Genomic DNA, 21,970 nt, shown 5'->3' with positions numbered 1-21,970 from the left:
ATCACATCTTGTTTCCAAAAGCCAAGTTAGTGAGTCAAGATGCTCAAGGCTTCATTATGGTGCTTGATGATGGATTATATCACAGTGGCTATCTTGCAGTCATGGTAGAATCAGCAATCCAGAAAACAGAGAACACTGAAGGCATTAGAGTTTGTTTTCTGCTGCATCACATCACAAATTTATTTAGGTCAAGTCAAAAATACATTTTTATAGATATTTTCTGTCGGTCTGCTACATGAAATAAACACAATCATCAGAATGAATTATTTACACGAATCACAAGGTCGTACACTGAGTAAGACAATAGAAGAACGCAAAGTTGCTTTGTGTGCAGAAAGGGAGACGGCGAGAAGGTAGTTCATGGTCAAGTCGAACATCCATTACGAAACGACCAGCGCTGAAAGCAAACGATCATGTTTTCAAGGCAAAAAAGACACGACTCAGAAATAAAAACACACTTGACAAAAGAATACAGTATTCAAATGGACACGAATAACAACACATTCAAAGTTACATCGGAGAACAACCACACCATGTTTAACTGGGATGGCAGCCATAAATATTTGATACGTTTTGACAGGGGGTTCGACAGTATTATAACTTTGGTCCAATTTATATGTTCACCAGAGCAGCCAATACAAACCTTGTGTTGGTCATAAATTCCTTTTATGTTGGCTGATCATTTGAGGTAATAATGTCCAGTAACAATTTAATCAGATGAGTGTAAGATAATTATTTTGTCTGACAGCATGACCAAGCTTATCCCATATTCATCTGGATTCACACAGGCACCAAGGTTTTCTGTTAAATTCCCGACTGATAACCGAGTCCATGTGTAATTAGAAACTTAGGATACTAATAGAAAAATCGAATCTTGCTCTAATTGGAAAGAACTTTGATTCTCTTTGCTTTTGCTTCCTGGAAAAAAAAATCCTCAAAATAAAATTGGACTCCATAATGTTTTAAACACCCAGACAATGAGTCAGCAGGGAAAAAAGCAAGAGCAATAATAGCTCCACTGTGGCCAAGCAGATTTTTATGTACAGTAATGATCATACATGACTGAATCATACAAGTGTGTCCACTGGAGCGTGTATTCTTTTGTGTCTGCATGTCATTGTATCCATCAGCAGCTGCATCTCACTGTGGCAGGGCTTTCAAAATGGCATTCACCTCCTCAGCTACCGCCGTCAGGGCGAACTCAAACTGGTCCTAATTAGGAAAAGCAGGGAAGTGAGGCATTTGGGTAATGATGCACAATCTGAAGACTAGAAAAAATATACTGAAAAAAATATGCACACAAACAATGGACGGTATGTACCTTGGTGCGGACTAGGCCAGGTCTCTGGTCTCTGATGTGCTCCAGTGTGGCTGCAATGTCAATCTCCTTCACTCCTAATGTCATCAAGAATAGTAGCAGCATCACTAATAGTTTTTTTCTGATCTCCATCAATCTAAATCTGCTATTTTCAGATGATATGGATGTAGAAAATTCACAAAATAGATCTGTTGAGGTTATTTGTGAAGAACTATTGTGATAGAACTGACAAGAGACAGTGAAAAGGTCAGTGTCTCATTTGAGGTTGAAGTCTAAACAGACAGCAACCATGTCTGATAAACAAAAACAGATTCTGACAACTGCAAGAAAAAAAAGGAAAAAGATAATGCAACCCAGCTGAAATTAGTTTCAGTAAAATAAGACTTTGAATGGTATAGATGGAATTTGATTGCATTTCAAGTTTCCTGACTCTTTCTACAAGATTCCAGTTAAGCTGCTAAACCACTCAGCTCAAGAAATACTGAAGAAGTATGCACATATGATTAAGTTTGTAATTATTAAAATATAGTCTGAACTACCAGTACCTAATTTCTTTCAACAAGCAGCTTGTAACTATAGCACCCTCTGCTGTAGTTGATAGGAAATGCAACTGTAATATGACTCAGACCAATTAAAGATTTGACTTCTCAAAATCTTTCACTGCATCATCTGTGGGCTGTAAGTCATAAAGATTAGGTATGGATGTAATGTTTCTGGGTAATGTTTTTGTTTTAACTGACTCACCCTTGGCCATGCGGTTCAGCACCATGTCAATAAGGATATACGTGCCAGTCCTGCCAGTGCCATCACTGTGGGAGTGACAGAAACGCAAACATGATCTTACAAAGTATTTTTCTTTAAAATACCCTTTAAGCAGAAAATTCACATGTATATCTGCGATTTCTGTTGTTCCACAGAAATCTGTGATCCTACAAACACCAGAGTATCTTCCTTTCAGTCTTACCCGCAGTGAACGATGATTGGACAGGAACGACCTCTGTAGCATTTATTCACCTTCCTGAAAAAGTAGAAACCAGGGAGAGAAAAGAAAGAAAAAGACAAATGACAGGAAAATGTGCTTGGTTATAAAATATTTATGGTAAAGGTTACAACTGACCTTTTCACAATAAAATAAAAACATCTTATTATTAATACAGAAATGGCAAAGTCTGCTTTGAGTATTTGTGGAATATCACAGTGAAAACAAAGTAAGTGACCATGTTGGAAATACAAGGAATGGAATAACTGCATGTGACAGGTAAATAAAATGAGATCAGGAATAGCTGGAAATTTGACTGGACGGGAAAATTAGATACTGCATGAGGGTGTGGAGGACAGTGAGATGGTGAAAACAGGATAGAATAAGTGGAGAGGAAGCCACAGATTCACTGTCCCTCTTGCAGTAGCCAGTTACACCTGCCAATGCTCATTTTTATGACTATGCAACTGGAGCCAGAGTACTAGCTGCAAACCACAAAAATGACACCGGGAGATGTTAAAATACAAACCTGTCAACCTGCACACTGGGGTAGAGGGAGAGAGAGAGTGTCAACGATGATGGATTAAGCTTGAAATGAATTACACGGAAAGTGATCATATACACTTACAAATGGCAGGGAGGATGGAAAACACAGAAAAGAGATGGACATGAAGGCGATCAGCGGGATTCAAATCCACCAATGTGACTACTGGTATTTCAAGTGTTTATACATATATTTATTTGTATGCTTTTGTATAAACAAGGGCAGTCTGCGTGCATGTTTGTGGGTAGTTTCTTACCTGCGGAAGTCAAGCAGTGGTCGTGTGGAGGTGGGGATGCCATCAGCTGGCCAGCTCAGCAGGTGAAACTGGGTCAAGGTACGTGTCTCCTGCGTCTGGACATTTTTCAGGTAGAAGCTACGCACCAGGAAGTCCTTGCACCAGATGTGTTCTGACACCAGGTTCACCTGACATACACAAAGACACAGTGGGGAGGAAAGAAGAGAGGGAGGGGTTGGATGCAGGGGAAAGGGGTAAAAAATATGAGTCATGAATCTTTTGAATTATTTAAAATTTAAATATACAGAGATTCAGCTTTTTAAGCGTTTAATCAGGTAAACTTTCAGGAGGAAAAAAAGGTTATACATACTGTGTACTTACTTACTGTGAAAATAACTTTAGTATAAACAAGGCACAGTGAATCTAAGTCTAATCAGCTTTATTCATTGTATTCTCTATGACTCATCGTTTTTTGTCATATATTTTGAGCAAAAACAGCAGGGCTAATCAAGGGATCTTTTCCATGAGTGTTGAAACAATCGTGCAAATATCGATACAGGAATCAAACTTTGCATGTTTATCTCTCTGGTATGGAGCTGTTAATTTGAAAAATCCTATTTGCCACAACAGTTTTCAATTTTTTCCAATTCGACCATCTCAGAAACAGCTGTTTTATTACATCATTTCAACCACTGCCTACTTTTCAAGTTTCACTTTGATTTATATGCTTTTCGCTATAGGTAGGTCAAATGTAATGTAAATCAGTTATTTTTCTAACATGCTAACAGACAGATAACGTTAGATTACATCAACAGCCACTTAATCACCAGTTAACCCGACAAGCAGTTCTTTGGAGGAGTTCAAACCCAGAACCCTCTTGCTGTGAGGCTACCCAGATATTTGTTGTATTGGCTAAATAAAATGACTAATCCAAGTACGATATCAAGTATATAAAGTTAATGCTCTCTGAGTTCTGCCCTCTCCTTTACTCCATGGTGAATGATTTGTTTCTCCAGAAACACATTTTTAACACTCATGCAAAGCTGGATGTAGGCACCGGGGGTATTTGGGGTTTGGTGTCATGTCTAAGCAGGGGCGGATCTAAAAGGGTGGCATGGGGTGGCAAGTGCCACCCTAAAATGATCTCTTGCCACCCCAAGTGCCACCCTAGTTTTGCATATGACAGTGTTGTTTATTAAAATAAGATAGCTTACAGATTAACACTTAGATTAACACTTAGTTACAGTTAACAGTGAATAGAAATGCTTAAACTGAATATATTGCATAGTGTTACCCCCCTCCACCATTAACAAATGGTTCAGCCCATAGCGCAGACCGGCTTTTTTCTTGTGTTCAGTAGCAAGCGATGCTCATGATTGTGTCAGAGCACATTTTGAACAACACCATGGGAATTTCAGATTTCACAGATTCACAGATTTCAGGTGGTTGGTTGTTGCACTCTGGAAATGGAATGAAGGTGAGTGTTATTAACCGTCTGGGGGTCCACGGACACGCTGCACCTCCAAATCACATGACTGATTTAAGCTGACACAGCAACAAGCTGCAGCCGTGCTGAGTTTTTGAGCCTGCGTTGAATGTTCGGACTTCAAAGTTTTTACATTTTAATTACAGGCCAGTAAATCCAGAGTTATGATAAAAAAATATTTGTATATATAAGCCATGCTTTTTTCTAAATACTGTCGTTACATTTTTTTTTTCTTCGACCAATTTAAAAAAAAAAGTCAACACGTGGGATTTGGTTGTTTAGGAAGAAAGGAAAGTTTTGGGAGTGACGGAAACGGCAGCGAGACAGAGCGAGCGAGTGAGAGAGTTTTTAGAAGGGGGACATTTCTGACGTTTAGTGTGGAGTGTACAGTTAGTGTGTTGTGTTGTCTTGTGTAGTTAGTCTGTCGTGTAGTATTTGTTTTGTTTTGTGTGTCAGCAAGGGCACTAATGAACGTCACAAAGGCACATTTGCAATGTAAACACTGTCACTAAGTGATACACCTCCTGTTGTCAGGCCTGCAGGTTTTTCCCTGTGGAAAACACAATTTGTGGGGCATCTTACTGCAAGACCCGATTGTTCTCTCATTTTAGATAGAGTAATATTTTTAAGTGGTTGTACAAAATAAAAAAAACGGCAGGTGTATTGACTGCATTTTTAGATAAATAGTTGTATATGTTTACAAAATGTGTGCATAATTTTTTAAAATGTACAATTTATATTTGCATTTCAAGTTTAATTTACTCAACATGTTTCTGTTTTTTTTTACAGTAAAAAAATACTACTAGGATTTTACATTTGTGTGATTTCAGATCAGTAATATTAATACAGTAATGTCAATGAAAAAACAACTAAATTCAGACACATGAGGTTGAAAAGAATGGAAAGAAGTTTTCAGACTTCATTTTTGCGAAACTTATAAAATTTGACACTATGATCATTCAGGAATGGCATGTCTAGTTTATGCTATATAAAAATATCCATATTTCTTGGCTTTGTGGACAGCCATCTTGAAAACAGCCACCATTTTAAGACATCAATTAGCTAACAGGCTTTATACAAAGACAATGTAGTGACAGAAGCAGACATGTGCCAATACAATTTGCACTTGTATACACTTGTGGATGTACACTTGTAATGTTATCTTCTGCACTACGCGAGAAAGCTCAAAGTTAAACAGGAAATTAACCTCATAGATGTGGTAGAGTGACGAGCCCTCGTCAGGCCAGTATCGTTCACACTGCTTCTCTCCGTCCTCCACCAAAGCTGTCATCATAACAATCACTGTGCAGCCGTTCTCCCACACCATCTGAAGGTTGAACAGAGCAAGCACACACACAAACACACATCTTAATGTCACTTTAAGACGACTCAGTATATGGCTGTAAAATATGCACTGCTTTACTGTCTTTTGCACTGAATATATTACAAATTCATAGAAATGGGAGGAAGACAGAGTGATGGGGAAAAGAAGCAAAGGGGAGACTGCACCAACCTGCCAGAAATCAGCAACAGTATGGGGAAGAGGTCCCTGTGTGGCAATGTAAGATGGTTGGCGAGGATCATGATCAAACTGATGATTGAAAAAGGAAAAAGAGTCTCTTAAAATCCATGCACAGAATATGAGTATTAGAAAGTTCAGATGCAATTTGCATTTTCATAAAATTATAATATTAAGATTTGTATTTCTTAATTTCTCTCGAATATCAAGAGAGAAAAATATGTCACGCTGTATCCTGATTGAGCTGCAGATTATGCTTCAAAGTGTTTCCTTACATCCAAACAATGACTCCTTTCTTTATGAAGTCATCTATCCAGCAACAGAGTATTACACAAATTTATACTTAACTGAATAACTATGTCATATTTTATATATGTTTTATTTGACATGAGGGATTCTTACAAGCATGCTGGCATTGATATAATCTTGTTTATTGGGGTTTACATCAGTCTTCAGTTTCACACGAGAGTGATCATCTGGAAGAAAAAAGAAGGTGTTTGGGCTTTAATTATGTTAAAGGTTTAGGTTAAAGGTTGGTGAGACTTTCAATTAAATACTTTCCATGAAAATGTACAAAATATAGAAATTATAAAAAGTGTTACATGTTACTAACAGGGGAGGGCTTCAGCATGTCTGTTTTTGTCCATGTTGTCTGCAGACTGAGCCACAGCTACTGAACTGGGTTCCGCCTGATAGGAACACAAAGCCTCCCACTCCTTCTGGAGACGGTCCTTATTACGCAGGTGATCCTCCATATACGCCTGAGGAAGAGATGGGACACCAGAAATAAATATTTCATAAACAAAGAGCAGATTTCACCAATCTGTAGTACATTTACTCTCCACGCTGACTGTTTTTCACTCACTAGTATCATGTGACCGGTGGAGATGTCCATGTTAGACTGGGCAGGCTCCTCGCTCCAGGACGGGGTGGAGCTGTGGGTGGAGGATGGGCTGTGCTGGGGACCATCACTGAACTGGGAGGAAACGCTGCTGACACGGGATGTATCTGTACCCCTCCGTCCACCTGCACCCGTGCTTACAGCAGGTCCAGAGATGCTGCTGCTCACTCCTCCCATACAGTCCTGGCGGCACAGGGAGGATTTAGATGCCATGTGCTGCCGACATAGCTCCTGAACAGATGGAAAACTGCATTACTTTAGGCATTTAATGCACGAACTGCACGCAATTAACTGCCTGACTTAAGAGCTTTTCTCGATGCTTTTAATTATCTGCCTTTTTCTGCTTTTCCATCCATTATAACACCTTAACACTGGGAAAAATACATAATGATGAAAATGCATCAAATAGCACTAAAGGACACTTGTATGTAATTTTGACCAGATCCCTTATGTAGCCTTACCTGGTAGTCAAAGTGAGTTTCTGCACCTCCCTCTGGCCCCAGGCCAAGCTTGCCATTGTTCACTTGCTGAGCATAGTGCCTGAGACAAGCTACGGCCATGGCCAATACCAGCACACCTCCAACAACTGCCATGGAAACAAGGGTGATAACTGTCCCACTGGAGCCCTGGGAAACCCTGGTTACCTGAGGGAGACCCCGCGCATCTGTCCTCTAGAAAAAGGATGATCATAAAGAGCAGTGAGTAAGATATAGACAAGTGGGCAGGAACACAAAGAAAACAGGCTGTTATCTCCATTTTTTAACATGCGCATCAACGGTCAACCCAAACTAAGGCGCTCCAGCAAATCCACCCTCACTACTGCAATTCAAAGGCCACTCATTTCCTTTTACCAACAGAATTGCTTCTCTGTAACTGCACTTGACAGCAACGTGTGCCCAGTGAGCTGCTGAGCTAAGTTTAAAAGACAGAGGTCTGAAAGGTCAAGGTGTTGCGCCCCAGAAATCATTAAAAAGACAGCTGAGGCTCCAGGAGATCAGCCAACCATCTTATACAACATGCCATGTATCAGTGCTATGAGGTATAGTCTGCCCCCAAGTGTCATTCCACCTATTCTTCAACTTGATCTTTATTTAAAAACAATTTTCCCCATGCTACCCACATACAACAGAAGTTACCAGCTCTGTTTTGTCAGCTTAATGCTGTGGCTGTTTCACAGCAGTGAAATTGAAATGTCAATCCAAGGAAAAACTAATAAAAATTAATAAATAAACCAACCAGCCTCGAAAGGACAAGTTAAATTTGAAGGCCAAGGCAGAGAAGAAAATCAAAAGCCAGAAGGGAAGTGCACAGCGGTAACCAAAGAGACAGAGGTAGTACAGTATCTTTACTTTGTCCTAACTTTACAGTATATCATCGTTTACTGACAAATACCAGCACTGAGATATTGTGTGATTAAAAATGCAAAGAAACTGTCCTTTGTCGTAGTTTACAAAATGTACATAAAACGAATGAAAACAGCATACAGTAATTTAGAAATGCAGTAATTTTTTTTGTTTGTTTTTTTTTTGGGGGGGGGGGGGGGACAACATCATTTGAATAAATTAATAACACACAAACACACACACATGTCTAGTGAGAAAAAAAGGATCAGCTTGTGCCATTTGATCACATCAGTATCAGATACACAGATGCTGGCAGCACGACTGTGATATTATCACCCTGAAAGCAATCTGTGTGTGTGCGTGCCTGTGTGTGCGTGTGTGTGTCATCCTTATATTCAATCTACATGCGCATTTTGGAAATAATGATCGATTACACATAAAGACTGACACATGAGTGACGATTCAGAGGCTAGGAATCAAGCTGTTTATGTGAAACGGTGAATAATGAGGTTAATGACATTGGTGACTGTTGCCATAGCACCTGGGATCTGGAAGCCTCAGTAGGGGTGAGGTGGAGGGGGGAGATGGAACTCCATGGCAACAAGTGAAATGCTGGTTGTTAGGATGTGTTGCCTCACTTATTGGTTCTGGCAACCACAATTTACACACATAAAAAAAGAGTTGTATACAGCACAAGTGTAGTGATCTTGTTAACAAAGGTTACTTAATCGCTGAAGGTAATAAACGTGATCAAGTTATTCTCACTTTCTTAGCTATACATTTAATTCATGTCATAGTATCAGTACTAAACAAAGCCACAAAAGATAAGCGCAAATAAAGACACACAGTACACTGTGATTAAATTAGAGCGAAAATGTTAACAAAAAAGATGAAAAATGTTTGTGTGTAAAACAAATACCTCTCCCACACCAGTCTGCACAATCTTGAGACCCGTCTCAGACTCCAGGAAATTCTTTTCAGATACTGTTGGAGTAAAAAATAAAAAAACAACACAGGCCTTTCAATATCGGGTCTAACACTGTAAACCGACTCTTGCATACAACCTGACAAAAACACATTTATTTACAACATTTCAGCTCTCCATGAGGCAAACGGTTCATGGAAAAGAAATGCCTATAGTATGTATAAGTCTACCAAACAAAAACATTCCTAATGTAATATAGAAAGGTAAACTCTTCACTTTTTTTCATTTCTAATGTTGTTTTGTCTTGTACTCTTCTTAGTGTTTCAGTGGGGATGAATCCAAAGATTGGGAACGTATATTTTGAGCCTTATGGTCTGTTTTAGCCTTATGGTGAAATTGTGTTTAACATATGTACAGTACGCTACATTGCTACGGGCCATCCGATCCCTATACAACCGTTGCAAGAGCTTGGTTCGCATTGCCGGCAATAAGTCGGACTCGTTCCCGGTGGGTGATGGGCTCCGCCAGGGCTGCCCTTTGTCTCCGGTTCTGTTCATAATTTTTATGGACAGGATTTCTAGGCGCAGCCAAGTAGCGGAGGGCTTTCGCTTTGGTGGCCTCAGAATCTCATCTCTGATTTTTGCGGATGATGTGGTTCTGTTGGCTTCATCGGGTGAGGGCCTCCAGCTCGCACTGGAACGGTTCGCAGCCGAGTGTGAAGCAGCGGGAATGAGGATCAGCACCTCCAAATCTGAGGCCATGGTTCTCAGCCGGAAAAAGATGGAGTGCCCACTCCGGGTCGGGGATGAGTTCCTGCCCCAAGTGGAGGAGTTCAAGTATCTCGGGGTCTTGTTCGCGAGTGATGGGAGAAGGGAGCTGGAGATCGACAGACGGATTGGGGCTGCAGCTGCAGTAATGCGGACGCTGCACCGGTCCGTCGTGGTGAAGAGGGAGCTGAGTGTAAAAGCGAAGCTCTCAATTTACCGGTCGATCTACGTCCCTACCCTCACCTATGGCCACGAGCTGTGGGTAGTGACCGAAAGAACGAGATCGCGGATACAAGCGGCAGAAATGAGCTTCCTCCGAAGGGTGGCTGGCCTCTCCCTTAGAGATAGGGTGAGAAGTTCAGCCATCCGGGAGGGGCTCAGAGTAGAGCAGCTGCTGCTCCACGCTGGAGAGATTATATCTCTCGGCTGGCCTGGGAACGCCTTGGTGTTCCCCCGGATAAGCTGGAGGAGGTGGCTGGGGAGAGGGAGGTCTGGGCCTCTTTGCTTAGGCTGCTGCCCCCGCGACCCGGCCTCGGATAAAGCGGATGAATGGATATGTACAGTATGTGGATAAATGCAAATCTGTGTTTTTGAGCCTTACCGGCTTTAGCAGCTACCTCTGCCGCCGTCATGTTGTGCTCATTTTGTCGGATACGGAAAGTCAGTGCAGGACCGACAACGCTGGCAACACATAAACACAGGGACACACATGTTGGATCGCCGAAAACTGCAAAAATACAGGAATGAAGAGTACAACAAACTAACTGTCTCTAAAGCATCTAACATACAACTACAGTGCTACCTAATGTTGATGAAGCTGCTTGTTGTCAAGTGTATTTTATCAGCCAGCAGCTCCAACATCTTGACTCCATCGTACAGACTCAGGGGACTACGAATGAAACAAACATCATTAATTTTGCTGTAAACACAAATTTTTAATAAATGTCTTGTTTTCTGCTTTTTACTTTTAAATAAATTACTATTAACGTTACACAACAGGCTATAATTAGACAGCGTTTATTAAAGCATCACTACACTAAACAAATCATTAGTAACTCAAACAAAGTTTTTTTTCATGTTTTAGATGTTTTTCCTATGAACCGAAGAACTGAGTGTTAAAATAGATCAAGTGCTGACCTCTGATTGGTGACAATGTACCCATACTCCTCTTTGGCCCCTGTGCTCTCCACTACTGGCAGCCCCTGTCCCTTAAAATCTAGTCCAGCTTCAGCGGGAGCAGCCTGCGGAGGTTGAGAGGCAGACGGGGGGAGGCTGGAACTCTTGGATGAAGGTGTAGCTTGAACTGAGGCAGTGGAGGGGACAGGGGCAACAGGAACAGGCTTCTCTGGCTTATTGGAAATGCTGTCTGTTTTTAACAGCTGCATATAAGGGGGAGAGGAGAAAACACGCCTATGTAAGAACCTATGATCAAATTTTTTATGACTGCTATTAGTAGATGCTAACATACTTCCTTGAGGGTGTTGAGGTCTTTTTCGACTGGATCTATGAATACAGAGAAAATCTTTTTTACACAAATACTAAATAAAAAATGCTGGAAATTTTAGGGATTATGATATTTCTATATTTAAGAAATTGGGATTTTTTTTTTGCTTTGGTTTCTTACCAAGTTGGGGGGGTGTGCCAGTTTTGCCCTGATGCTGCAGCAGTGTGAGAGCTAGCTTGTAGAGCTGCTCCTGACTGAGGTCTCTTGGACTGACTCCGTACTTCTGCAAGACAGCCGACATCCTTTGGCGCAAGTCATCTAACACAGGATGGGATTACTGTTATTTTTGCACTAATCATTTTTCAAACATATTGGCAGATTATGTATGTGCATCTGTAGTTTAACTATGTGTGTCATTATGTTTATGCTGTATATATTTATGCTTGCGTTCCTTTTTCTCACCATTATTCCCAGACAGTGTGCTATAGTCCTGAAGAACTTTCTTAGTCTGCAAGGGTTGCTGCCTGCCTGCAGTACCAAGCCTCTCCTGTAGGGTGTAATCTTCCACATAGTCCACTGGTATATCCAGTTCCAAGTCGTCATAATAAGGCAGACCTGCTCATGAAAGCAGGTACAGCAGGAAACATCATTGTTTGTGATTGGCCCAAAAATGTGCCAGAGTTCTATCTTTTTTTATGTCTATGGATACTTTCTGCATGAGAAACTGAGACTGGATAGTTTGTTTTTATATATTTAAGTGTATGCATTTAAATATTTTTAAAATATCTATTTATCTTTGTGTTGAATTAGTAAAAAAAATTATGAAAAAAAGTAATTATGTTTAAAAAAATTTTACCTGCAGGAACCACGGAAGGAGCCCCTCTGTGGCGGTAAGATGGCTGTGCAGATGCCAGGTAAAGAGACAGAGCTTCCAGCAGCAGCTGCCTGTCACGATCACGCTCTCTCTGGTTGGTCTGGGACCTCAAAGAAGGGCGGGCATAAGCACCTGCTGAACCCATGAGAGATCTCTCTACTTCGTCTTGGTACCTATGCTGTGTTAGCAGAGACAGTACATAATACCTGTTATACCAGATGTAAACTGTGGCACATTATTATGTGTGTTACACTTATATGCAAAATTTTGTATACACCTGTTCATGAAGTGTTATAAATGACACAAATCCAGCTGCTGCTAATCACAGTGTGTGTTTTCATACCTGGAGGTACGCGTATGGGTCCATAGATGCTGTTTGCATGCGCAGTGGGGACTGAGGCGGCTCAACAATCATGTAGTCCACATATTTGCCACTAGGAGAAGCAGACGCTGATTTTGAACTTTGGTGGTGGGAGGAGGGCTGTTTGGACCTGGCGACCAAGAAAGAATCGACTAAATCTGTTATATAAATATGCAATTTCTTTCTCTGTCAATTTCAAAATAACTAAGGTGTACTTGCTGAGACAAGGATGAGGTGTTTGGCTTTGAGGGAAGTGTGGTATGAGGAACTCTTTTCAGCTCCTTTGACAAAATATATTGGGTGATGTCATCCTGCCATGACAGCCCTGCACATACAGATGGAAAATACATTTTAAAAAATAGCTGTTAGTAAAAGTGCAAGACCATGGTGTGTGTACAGATTACAGAAATACAGACAGAAAAAGGGGCACTGATATCAATGCTCTTTGCTGACATTATGAATGAATAAAGCACTTTTTCGTTTTATTGCAGCTATTTAAAGGCATGTGGGTATTCACTTTAACACTTTTAGCTCTCTATTATGTTCAGTCTCACCTTCTAGCATGAGCTGTTTTAGAACTTCTTGCATCCTCTTCAGAACAGGAACTGACACCTGGTACTGGACCTGGTCCTGCTTAGAGGTTCGACACTGACCAAACAACCCATCTGAAATACACACATGAATACGGATGTAAATATGTAACCCCAAATTTGCCAAGGGCAGCCTCTCGAGTCCTGGTCCAGGATACAACAACTAAGCTGACAGTGATTTCACAATGCAGCAGGAAATCAACAGGTGTAAGTAACAAAATTTGGCTGACTTTTTATGTGGCTGTGTCAGTTGTGTCTCCGGACCCCCGTTGTACTACACCATCACTGGCATACTGACATGTCTGCTTACAGTTATGACAAAAAAGGCAGAGTGCAACGCTTAAACAGAAGGGAGCAATCGTTAACTTTTTTCCTCATTCAAAATGTTGGCTGTGTTAAAAAAGGCCCTCAGGAGAAATTCCCCTCATAACAAAGACATTGCCATATTAGAGAAGCTATTATATTTTTTATATCTCAGTAAGCCTCTGAGAATGATCCTATTATTTCATAAGACATCAAGCGAAGTTCAGTTTTTTGTGCTTTTTGTGATTTAACCGTATACATTTCAATACAAATGGATCCACTGACACTGCTTTGGAGGTTATTTAGTCATAGCTGTAATTCATATGGTGGCCCACACTACACTAGCCCACAGTAGTGAGTCATAGTTTTGAAGTTCAGCCCACACACTTGTCACAATCCTTTTGAAGAGCTCCTGTCGCCATCTGTGTGTGTAAGTGCTTTTTAAAAATTGAAGTCGCTAACTTGCAGGTACCTTCATGGCAACAGAAATATTAATAGCATATTCTCAGGATCACCTGTGGACAGTTTTCTCTCTTTGTTATCATAAACCGCATGCATCGTCATAGATCTGCTCTTCAGCAATAAATTACTGGGATCTTAATAAAGTTAGTATTTGCTGCACTTGCACTTAGGTAATCAGTGCAATGCAATAGGAATTGCCCCTATAAATTATAAATAAACTGTTTGGGTTACATGGAAAAGGTCTGAAATCAGTGCTTAAAAAAGTGTATGCTCACTTTTGTAAGCATCTAACTCACTTGGGTGAGTTTATTGCAAATGAAACGCTGTGAAAAGTCTAAATCAGATATAGAAGGCTTGTGTTTCTAATCTGTATACTCAGTGAATTAGGACCTAGATTGCTGAAATGCTATGTGATAGGAATAAAGATAAAACCGAGCAGGCTATGCTTTAACTGGTGCACTGATGAGTCACCACAGCCACTACACCAGCTAAATCTCACACAACCCACTTTGCCACACTGAGATAGTGAATTGTTTTAGTGAACAGATTAGGGAGGATTAAGGTGTTTTTATAGCCACGCATTTTGTATGAAACAGCCCAGCTTTTATTTTTTCAATTGAAAACTCAGGAGCAGTGTAGAAAGTGTTACACATGCACTATGTCAGGTCAGGTATTGATTTAAAAAAATTTTTGCCCAAAAAGAAAACATGAATTCAGTTCCAGCTTGTTATTGCTTTAAGAAACAGTCACTAAAGGTAAAGAAATGATACCTACAGAGTCATTATAATCTATGATTCAAGCCAAAACAACACTTTGAGTTAAGGTTGACATCAGAGCAGCTAAAAATGCTGTGAATTAGTGAAGTTGGATGGCAAAATTTTAACATTAACTATGGTAAAAATAAATAAATAAATAAATAAATAAATAAATATATATATATATATAAATATATATATATATATTCTATTATGTTTATTTAGTTTCTTTTTTGCAGAAAATGTTTCATATGATAAGAATAGCCTAAGCCTTGTGCTCAATTTTACCAAAGAAATTTACAATGTCATGAGGGATACAGGATTTAAAAATTCTTATAAAGAAATAAAGATACAAACTTGTATATGTTTCCCCACCAAGACCACTAAAGAAAAACAATCATATAAATACATATCTCGTCCTAATGATTGTAAAACGCATCATCAAATTACAACTTTGTTAATGTTGATGAAGGGCCATCCTGGCAGTTTATTGTACTAGTAGAGTATAAAGCTGTTATTATTCCTGGTGAATGGACTGATGACAGAAAGGCAGAATTGAAGACAAATGAAGAGAAGCCATCAAACTGGATGGCTTGATTGGACTGGGACTATTCTGAGAGCTCGGGTTATTTCAGTAAATGTCATTTTTTTTCTGCAGGGATCATAGCATATCGATTTCAGTGTTGTTATCCAAAAGAATCTGACAATATGAGAAATATAAGATTCAAGATAAATGAACTCATTTAAAAACATACTCCCCCCAATATATTAACTGTGATTAAAACATGTATTAATCATTTATATCCTTGGAACAAAAGTATGCATAGAAACAATCAAGCTGTAAAACATTAATACATTTATCAGTCATGTTGGATTTATCACTACCTTAACAACAACACAGCAATATTAACACTCTGCACTCCGAGCGCTCAAATAGCATAGAAAAGAACCACGAGTACCAGTCCACTTGTTTGGAAACAGTCCCAGTATAATATAATATATTTATATTATATATATAAAATATATATTATATTATATTATGGATAATATATTTGGTAACCTACAACTTGTACTTGTCCAACTAACAGTAAACCCGCAACAGCAGTTTTGTCTCATGCAGTTTTCATCCCAGGTAAATAATGTAAAATAATGTACAATAAAACAGGAAAAAACTGCCAGATGAAGTAATGATTTAATAATTTGACCCTACCCATACGTGTAAAAGCATAAGCACAGCCCTATCATCTGGTCATTTATAGCACCATATATAATATAGGAAACCTCTAAACCGTCCTCAGTAGACTTGTGTTGTTACACATTAACCAGCAAAGATGCAAGGTCAGGTTACTATATATAGAAGAGGGTTTAACGTGCTTCCTACATTACACTGATAATGCTTCCAACAGCATAAGCTACTAGAGTAACTGAACCATCACAATATGATAAACGTGACGTGAGATCATAGGGATCATCAGTAAACCTACAAATACTTCTTTCTGGAAGCGACTGTCATGAGTAAAAACTACAGGCCTCAGCATAAAAACTTGGATCGTGCAGAGCAAAATGTGTCACTGCACACTCCACTACTTCTTGCAAATGCATACAGAATAAAGCAGCTTTTTCATCCTGTCACAGACACAAACTCAAAGATCTGAAGGGAGGCATGTATTTCATTAAACACACTAAAAAGAATGCAGTACAATACAATCATTGTTCCTTTTCACGGTAGGCACTCAGCAGTACTGAAGGTGAAAAGGGGACTCCACTACAATAATTCATGAAGATTTTAGATTTACTGCAACCATATAAAGGACTGTTTTACAATGAGCAGGCATTATTGGAGTAATTACTGCTCAATGGGTGAATGTGGATGCAATGAAGCCTTGGCGAAACCTCGGAGGACATCATAGATTAAGCCCATAAGTCTTTGATTACTGTTGGGTTGAAACAATAAACAACATTTTGCAGATCATTAAATTATTTGTTCTGTTTAGTTTTTGAAAAGGCGCAATAACAAATCTTGTAGTTATTTAAGTTAAGTTAGAGAATGCAAACCTTATTTTTTATTTTATTCTGAGAGTTCAGTACCTTTGTAATCACAGAAATTATTGAAAACATTATTAGTGACTGAACCGAGTATAAAATATCAAAGTCTCAAAGATGAACAAAAACTGCTAGGCCTATATAACTACAGCGAAGCCTGTGTGGACTGTACATTAGAAGATCAAATAAATAAAAAAAATTAATAATAGGGCATTACGGCTACTACAAGGTTAGCAGTTAACTAAAAATTCACCAGCATATCCAAGTCCTTTATTCTGAACACAAACAGGGAAGATGTGTTGCTTCAATTAATGAGGACACACCTTTATACAGCCCTAATGGTTTTTTTTTAAATTATTTTATTATTGTTCCTCGTTGTCTTCATCAACTCAACACAGTTGCTGTTATTCTTTATGTGTTAAACATTTAGTTAAGTGTTACAGGAGCAGTGCTGACCAAAAATTAGGTCATTTAATCTTTGTTGGGGTCTGACAAACACAGACAGTTTACAGCTTATTTTGCTTAGTAGGTTCTTGAGGTGGTACAGAGATCAACAGGAAAAAAGAAAAAGGGAACATTTCATCCACTTGGATTGTTTTTCTCCCAGTGTTGTCAGACACGCTGATATCTGTCTCTGTGTCTGCTCCTGGGCAGCTCATCCACTTAGTATTCTGTCCAATGATTGTGCGCTTGCGTAAGTGAAGCTTCCACGGGGAAGGACGTAAGTGTGTGTGTCAGTGACTCATCACTGTATTAGCACAACAACTGTGGGGGGGTCGACCTCGATGTGATGTCAGTGTTGCTATGGAGACAGGGGGCAGGGGTGGGGCTTAAAATGAGGAAAAGGAGAGGGGCAGGTGACTGAGAATCTGTGGTAAATAAGGCAGAGAGAGCAAAAATCCTTGACTTGTGTTTGTATGATTCTATGCGCAGCCTTTGTGTTAGGATCTGTGTGCGCCTATCGTCGAGGGCTACTAATTTACTAAGGTGCAGTGTTAGAGAAGGATTAAGAAAGCGGTCTGTCTTAAAAGTTTAACAAGTTCAAGAACATTGTGTTTGATTGTATGTGCACGTGTGTGTGGCGTACTCACCATCTGAGCAGAACTGATCCCTAGTGCACAGTTTTCGCTCAAACAGGCAACCTGAGACAGAAACACAAAGAGAAGGCTAACAAGCACCCAGAGTAAAATCTTTTACAGTAATTTCCATGGAAACGACTGCCTTAAACGCACATTCAGAGGGCGGAAATGAGACAAAGTGAGCTTAACCTGGGCTTATTCATTTTAATGAGAAACGTACTGCTCAGTGGCAACCATAACACAGTCACCCACTATCGTCACCTTGCCTTTTATATACAAATGTTACAGATGTCAATACAAGTAAATGCAATTATTATTTACATAAGAATAAGCCTCTTATATAATGGCATTTTAGTCACCCCCTTAACCCAGTTAACCCAAAAAATAAATGGCTAAAACTTTATGACTGTTATTATTTCATTTTCTGATGAAATGACACAGTTGAAATGATATCTGTGTTTGAACAAATGCCTTTGATAAGCATGGCTGAAGACAAAATGTTTGTGACCTTTAAATTTTGCAGGTATAAAATGCATATTTGTTAACAGATGACACAGTGATTGAACATGGGTGCAAATAACAATGCTTTCATTATATATTTTGGGGTATTTACTGTAATTCATTTGTAGATTTTACACTATTTCTTTTTTTAGGTCAGTGAGTAAGACCTTGGAGGGTATGGCAATGTGGGAAAGAGCAGGTGGCTGGCGATAGAGAGGACTATAACCCAGCAGAATATGCATGAGATAACTCGCCCTCGTCTATGCTTCGATCCATTTCCATGTACCAGACAATAAATAAAAATCAATAAAATAAAACAAAATAATTCTAAGTAGATGTGTGAGACAGAGTGTGTACATGCAAAACTATATCTCAAATATGTCAGTAATCTAGCTGGCTGGTTAAACTCAAACTCGAGTAGAGAGCAAAGAATGAGAACTATTTTCTCTACCTTTTATTGAAATGACGCAGTACCTAAAAATGACTCACCGCTTAGAAACAGACACACTGCAAACACACAGTGCATGGATTTTGTATTGCTGAGAAGCCCTGAAACTTTCTTTTCATGAGTGGCATTATTGAAGCAAAATCTTACAACTGTGAATACAAACCGGATTTCTTTCACAAACAATAAGCCAAAGATGTGTTTGCGTTGCACTGACGTCAACATACCCACCGTAAAAGAGATGGTGGTTACTACCTGAAGTAAGCTTTGGCAAAAAAAAAAAATACATGCGCAACACTCACTGAATAAAAAAGTATCTGTGTAATTGCAGGGGCTTGCAGAAGGGCTGACATACACACCATCATAACTGAAAGTAAATACCCAAATTAAAACCCTAACCAAAAAAAAAAAAAAAAAACAATAGATAAAAAAAACATGTCGTAAGTTCATTTTAAATTATGGCTCTCATTTTTTTTTTTTTTATTGCATAGTAACTGTACACTCTGGTTTATAACACAGCACAGAGGAAGACCTTCAATATCTGAACAAGATATCGTTACACGTATTTGCTATTGCTAATATTATGATTTCATTATAAAACTTTCTGCAGGCAGGTACAGTAAGTCAGCTTCCTCACATCAACAGATTAGGAGTAAGCATTACAAAAATATCAGACATATCCTTTTCATAGTGATTATAATGTTCACTTTTGCAATTTATATATATATGTGTGTGTGTATATATATATATATATATATATATATATATATATATATATATACATACACATATGTAGAGAGAGGAAGAGAGAGAGAGAGAACAGTAAAATGTATACCAGAGCAAGGTATCGTAATGTATCACAAATGTATCAAAAAATCAAAAAATGTATCACAAAGATCCCAGTAAATCCATTAGCTTTTCTGAGGAAACTTGACCTATCAAACAGTGTTTGTTTTGTCAGGCCATCAGAGAAACAACTGAGCGGAGCGCCTCAGACACTGAGCATCATATGGTCTGCGAGAGGACGGACAGTCAGACATATGGATGGATTGATCATCATATGAAAGTGTGAAAGAAGAGAGATGGGAGGAAAGAAGAGGTGCTATCGGATGAATGGACAAAGGGAAGCAACAGTGGTTACTGGTTTCTCTCCATGGTGCTGAAATTTGAGCCGCACGGCTTTTCATTGTTCTTTTAGTTTATGCGCTTTCTTATTATTCTATGGGTTTTACAAGTCACATTATTCTTTTTAATGATATTTTCAAAAGCAAGAACTAACACACCAACATTTTGTGTTGATTTTTTACATTTTATTTTATAGAGCTTTTTTAAGTAAGTAGCTCTGTCCTGCCATCATGTTTATCATTAAATTGTCACAAAGTGTTTCTGGGTTATTCTTGTGTTTGTTGCCAAAGAAGAAAAATGAAGAGCAAGGGAGAGGGAGAGAGAGCGAGAGAGAGAGAGAGAGAGAGAGAGAACAGTTGCTTTTTTCAGCTTAATTCTGAATTACTCCCTGAATTCACTGCCTGCATCACAAATCTCAACCTGCTCATGTTACACACACAACGCATCAATCTACTAAAAGAACTAAGCTCATAACCCAACCCAGCTGCCGTCAGTTTGAAATAATAAAGCTGAACCTGTATTCCTAGCATTGTTATAGAAATGACAGGGACTATTACGAATGTCACGATCATTTCTACTGAGTGGAAATGTTTAACTGGTTTCACGTTTCAGCCCAGTAATCAAAATATTTATTAAACTTGAATTAGGTGGGGTTTTTTGGTTATATTATTAAGTACAGCTTTAGTTAGTTCAGTGATGTACATGTATATACCCCTGCTGTTTACTTTTCATCATGTTTTGTAGACCCTACACACACTAGTGTGGGCGTTATTCATTAACAAGTGGATTTGGCAGCTCCCTACTCTTGTCTCTCTTGGAAGCGTGAAAAAAAAACCCAAAAAAAAAACAAACAAATAGAAACTGAGCCCAACAAGGAGCGTCAGAGTATTGTATGTGTAACAGTACCCTAAAATGATCCCTTAATGCATCATAAGCAAAAAAACAACCCCCCCCCCCCCCCCCCCAAAAAAAAAAAAACAAAACAAAAAACTATTCATTGCTAAGACTCGGTTTTGTTTTTCCTGTTACTCCCCACATCCTTCATCTCTCCTCTGCCCGTGTTTAATCTCATTAAACATCCTCTGTATTTAGACACACAGTCCATCTCTCAGTCCGTTGTTGAACGATAAGAAGAGTATAATAAAAGAAAGGAACTCATTACAAAACCAAAAACAGAGGATAAAGTATCCTACGGTAAAGGTGACACCATGGTAAAGTCATCTGCTAACATCAAACTGCGAATATCCCAGGAGTGTATTTCGCGATGATTACCGCTCCACTATCATTTCCATCATTTTCTTACCGTATTTATCACAGATCCCTGGTTGATACAGCACCGTCAAAAGGAGCAGAGCTCGCCATGGTTTAAGGTGTTGCATGATCTTGCGAAGCTTCACAGCAGAGGAGGAGACGGAGAGAGAAAGATGCGGAGTCCCTCTGCGTTTCCACTCTTTTAAACGTCCATATTGATAAAAAGGAAGAGCCCGTGTGGAGTCGACAGCTCACATTGAACCCTAAAAGCCCACGTGACGGGAAAAATATAAAAAATAAATAGGAGATAAAAGTAACTCTTCACAGTCACCGGGTGGGGCGTGGAGATCGAGAGAAGCGGGGATAGACTGTTAACATGCAACGTATATCGACTCAACGACGGCACAGTTGCGGAAATAACGTAGAATCTGTAGAAACAGGGAGCTCTCTTCCATACAGGAGCTCAACCTGCACCTACGTCATCACGGCTTTGAGAAAGGGGACTGGGGAGGGATGGTGAACGAAAGCGTTAACTTTTATAGTCCGCCCGTTCCTGAACGTCATGCATTCGTTATCCATATTTGTTTTTCTTTTTTTTTTCTTTCTATTTTGTGCGTCCTCTCACGTAAAATGTAGATATATTTCTCTTCCTTCGAACATGTGCACATGTGCACATGTGTCAGTCGCATCAATTGAACGGTATACAGTACAGCCCCATAT

The 21,970-nt window shown here is 39.3% G+C and overlaps 1 protein-coding gene across 2 annotated transcripts; it reads right to left on the bottom strand.

Moving 5' to 3' along the window:
- Positions 1-144: 144 nt before the first annotated feature.
- Positions 145-21,742, bottom strand: ptprna (protein tyrosine phosphatase receptor type Na). Of its 2 annotated transcripts, none has more exons than XM_085434247.1 (24): positions 21,303-21,742; positions 17,941-17,991; positions 13,251-13,361; positions 12,916-13,021; positions 12,679-12,826; positions 12,318-12,513; positions 11,924-12,076; positions 11,642-11,779; positions 11,486-11,520; positions 11,155-11,396; positions 10,820-10,906; positions 10,619-10,698; positions 9,245-9,309; positions 7,444-7,653; positions 6,947-7,213; positions 6,695-6,842; positions 6,484-6,557; positions 6,076-6,153; positions 5,770-5,889; positions 3,098-3,264; positions 2,283-2,336; positions 2,063-2,127; positions 1,322-1,395; positions 145-1,212 (listed from the first exon to the last, which is right to left on the bottom strand). In XM_085434247.1, exons 1-24 carry the CDS (start codon positions 21,376-21,378, stop codon positions 1,141-1,143), a joined length of 2,817 nt encoding a protein of 938 aa, XP_085290373.1. In that variant the 5' UTR covers positions 21,379-21,742; the 3' UTR covers positions 145-1,140. The 2 variants fall into 2 exon arrangements, with proteins under 2 accessions (XP_085290373.1, XP_085290374.1); XM_085434248.1 differs by having other exon boundaries at positions 6,947-7,165.
- Positions 21,743-21,970: the final 228 nt, after the last annotated feature.

Source organism: Copadichromis virginalis, linkage group LG16, assembly GCF_057382275.1.
Source record: "Copadichromis virginalis isolate Kocher_CV1m ecotype Utaka linkage group LG16, C_Virginalis_male_GT1.1, whole genome shotgun sequence".
Taxonomy (NCBI): Eukaryota; Metazoa; Chordata; class Actinopteri; order Cichliformes; family Cichlidae; genus Copadichromis; species Copadichromis virginalis.
This window is presented reverse-complemented; position numbering and strand designations above follow the sequence as displayed.

Bases quoted from the DNA above. Each gene is read 5' to 3' on its own strand.
- ptprna (XM_085434247.1), bottom strand. From the start codon at position 21,378: ATGCAACACCTTAAACCATGGCGAGCTCTGCTCCTTTTGACGGTGCTG. The intron at 11,521-11,641 runs GTAAGAAACCAA...CTGTATTCATAG, and splicing joins TGGCACACCCCCCCAACTTG to ATCCAGTCGAAAAAGACCTC. The intron at 1,396-2,062 runs GTGAGTCAGTTA...TGATGACATTAG, and splicing joins GCTGAACCGCATGGCCAAGG to GAGTGAAGGAGATTGACATT.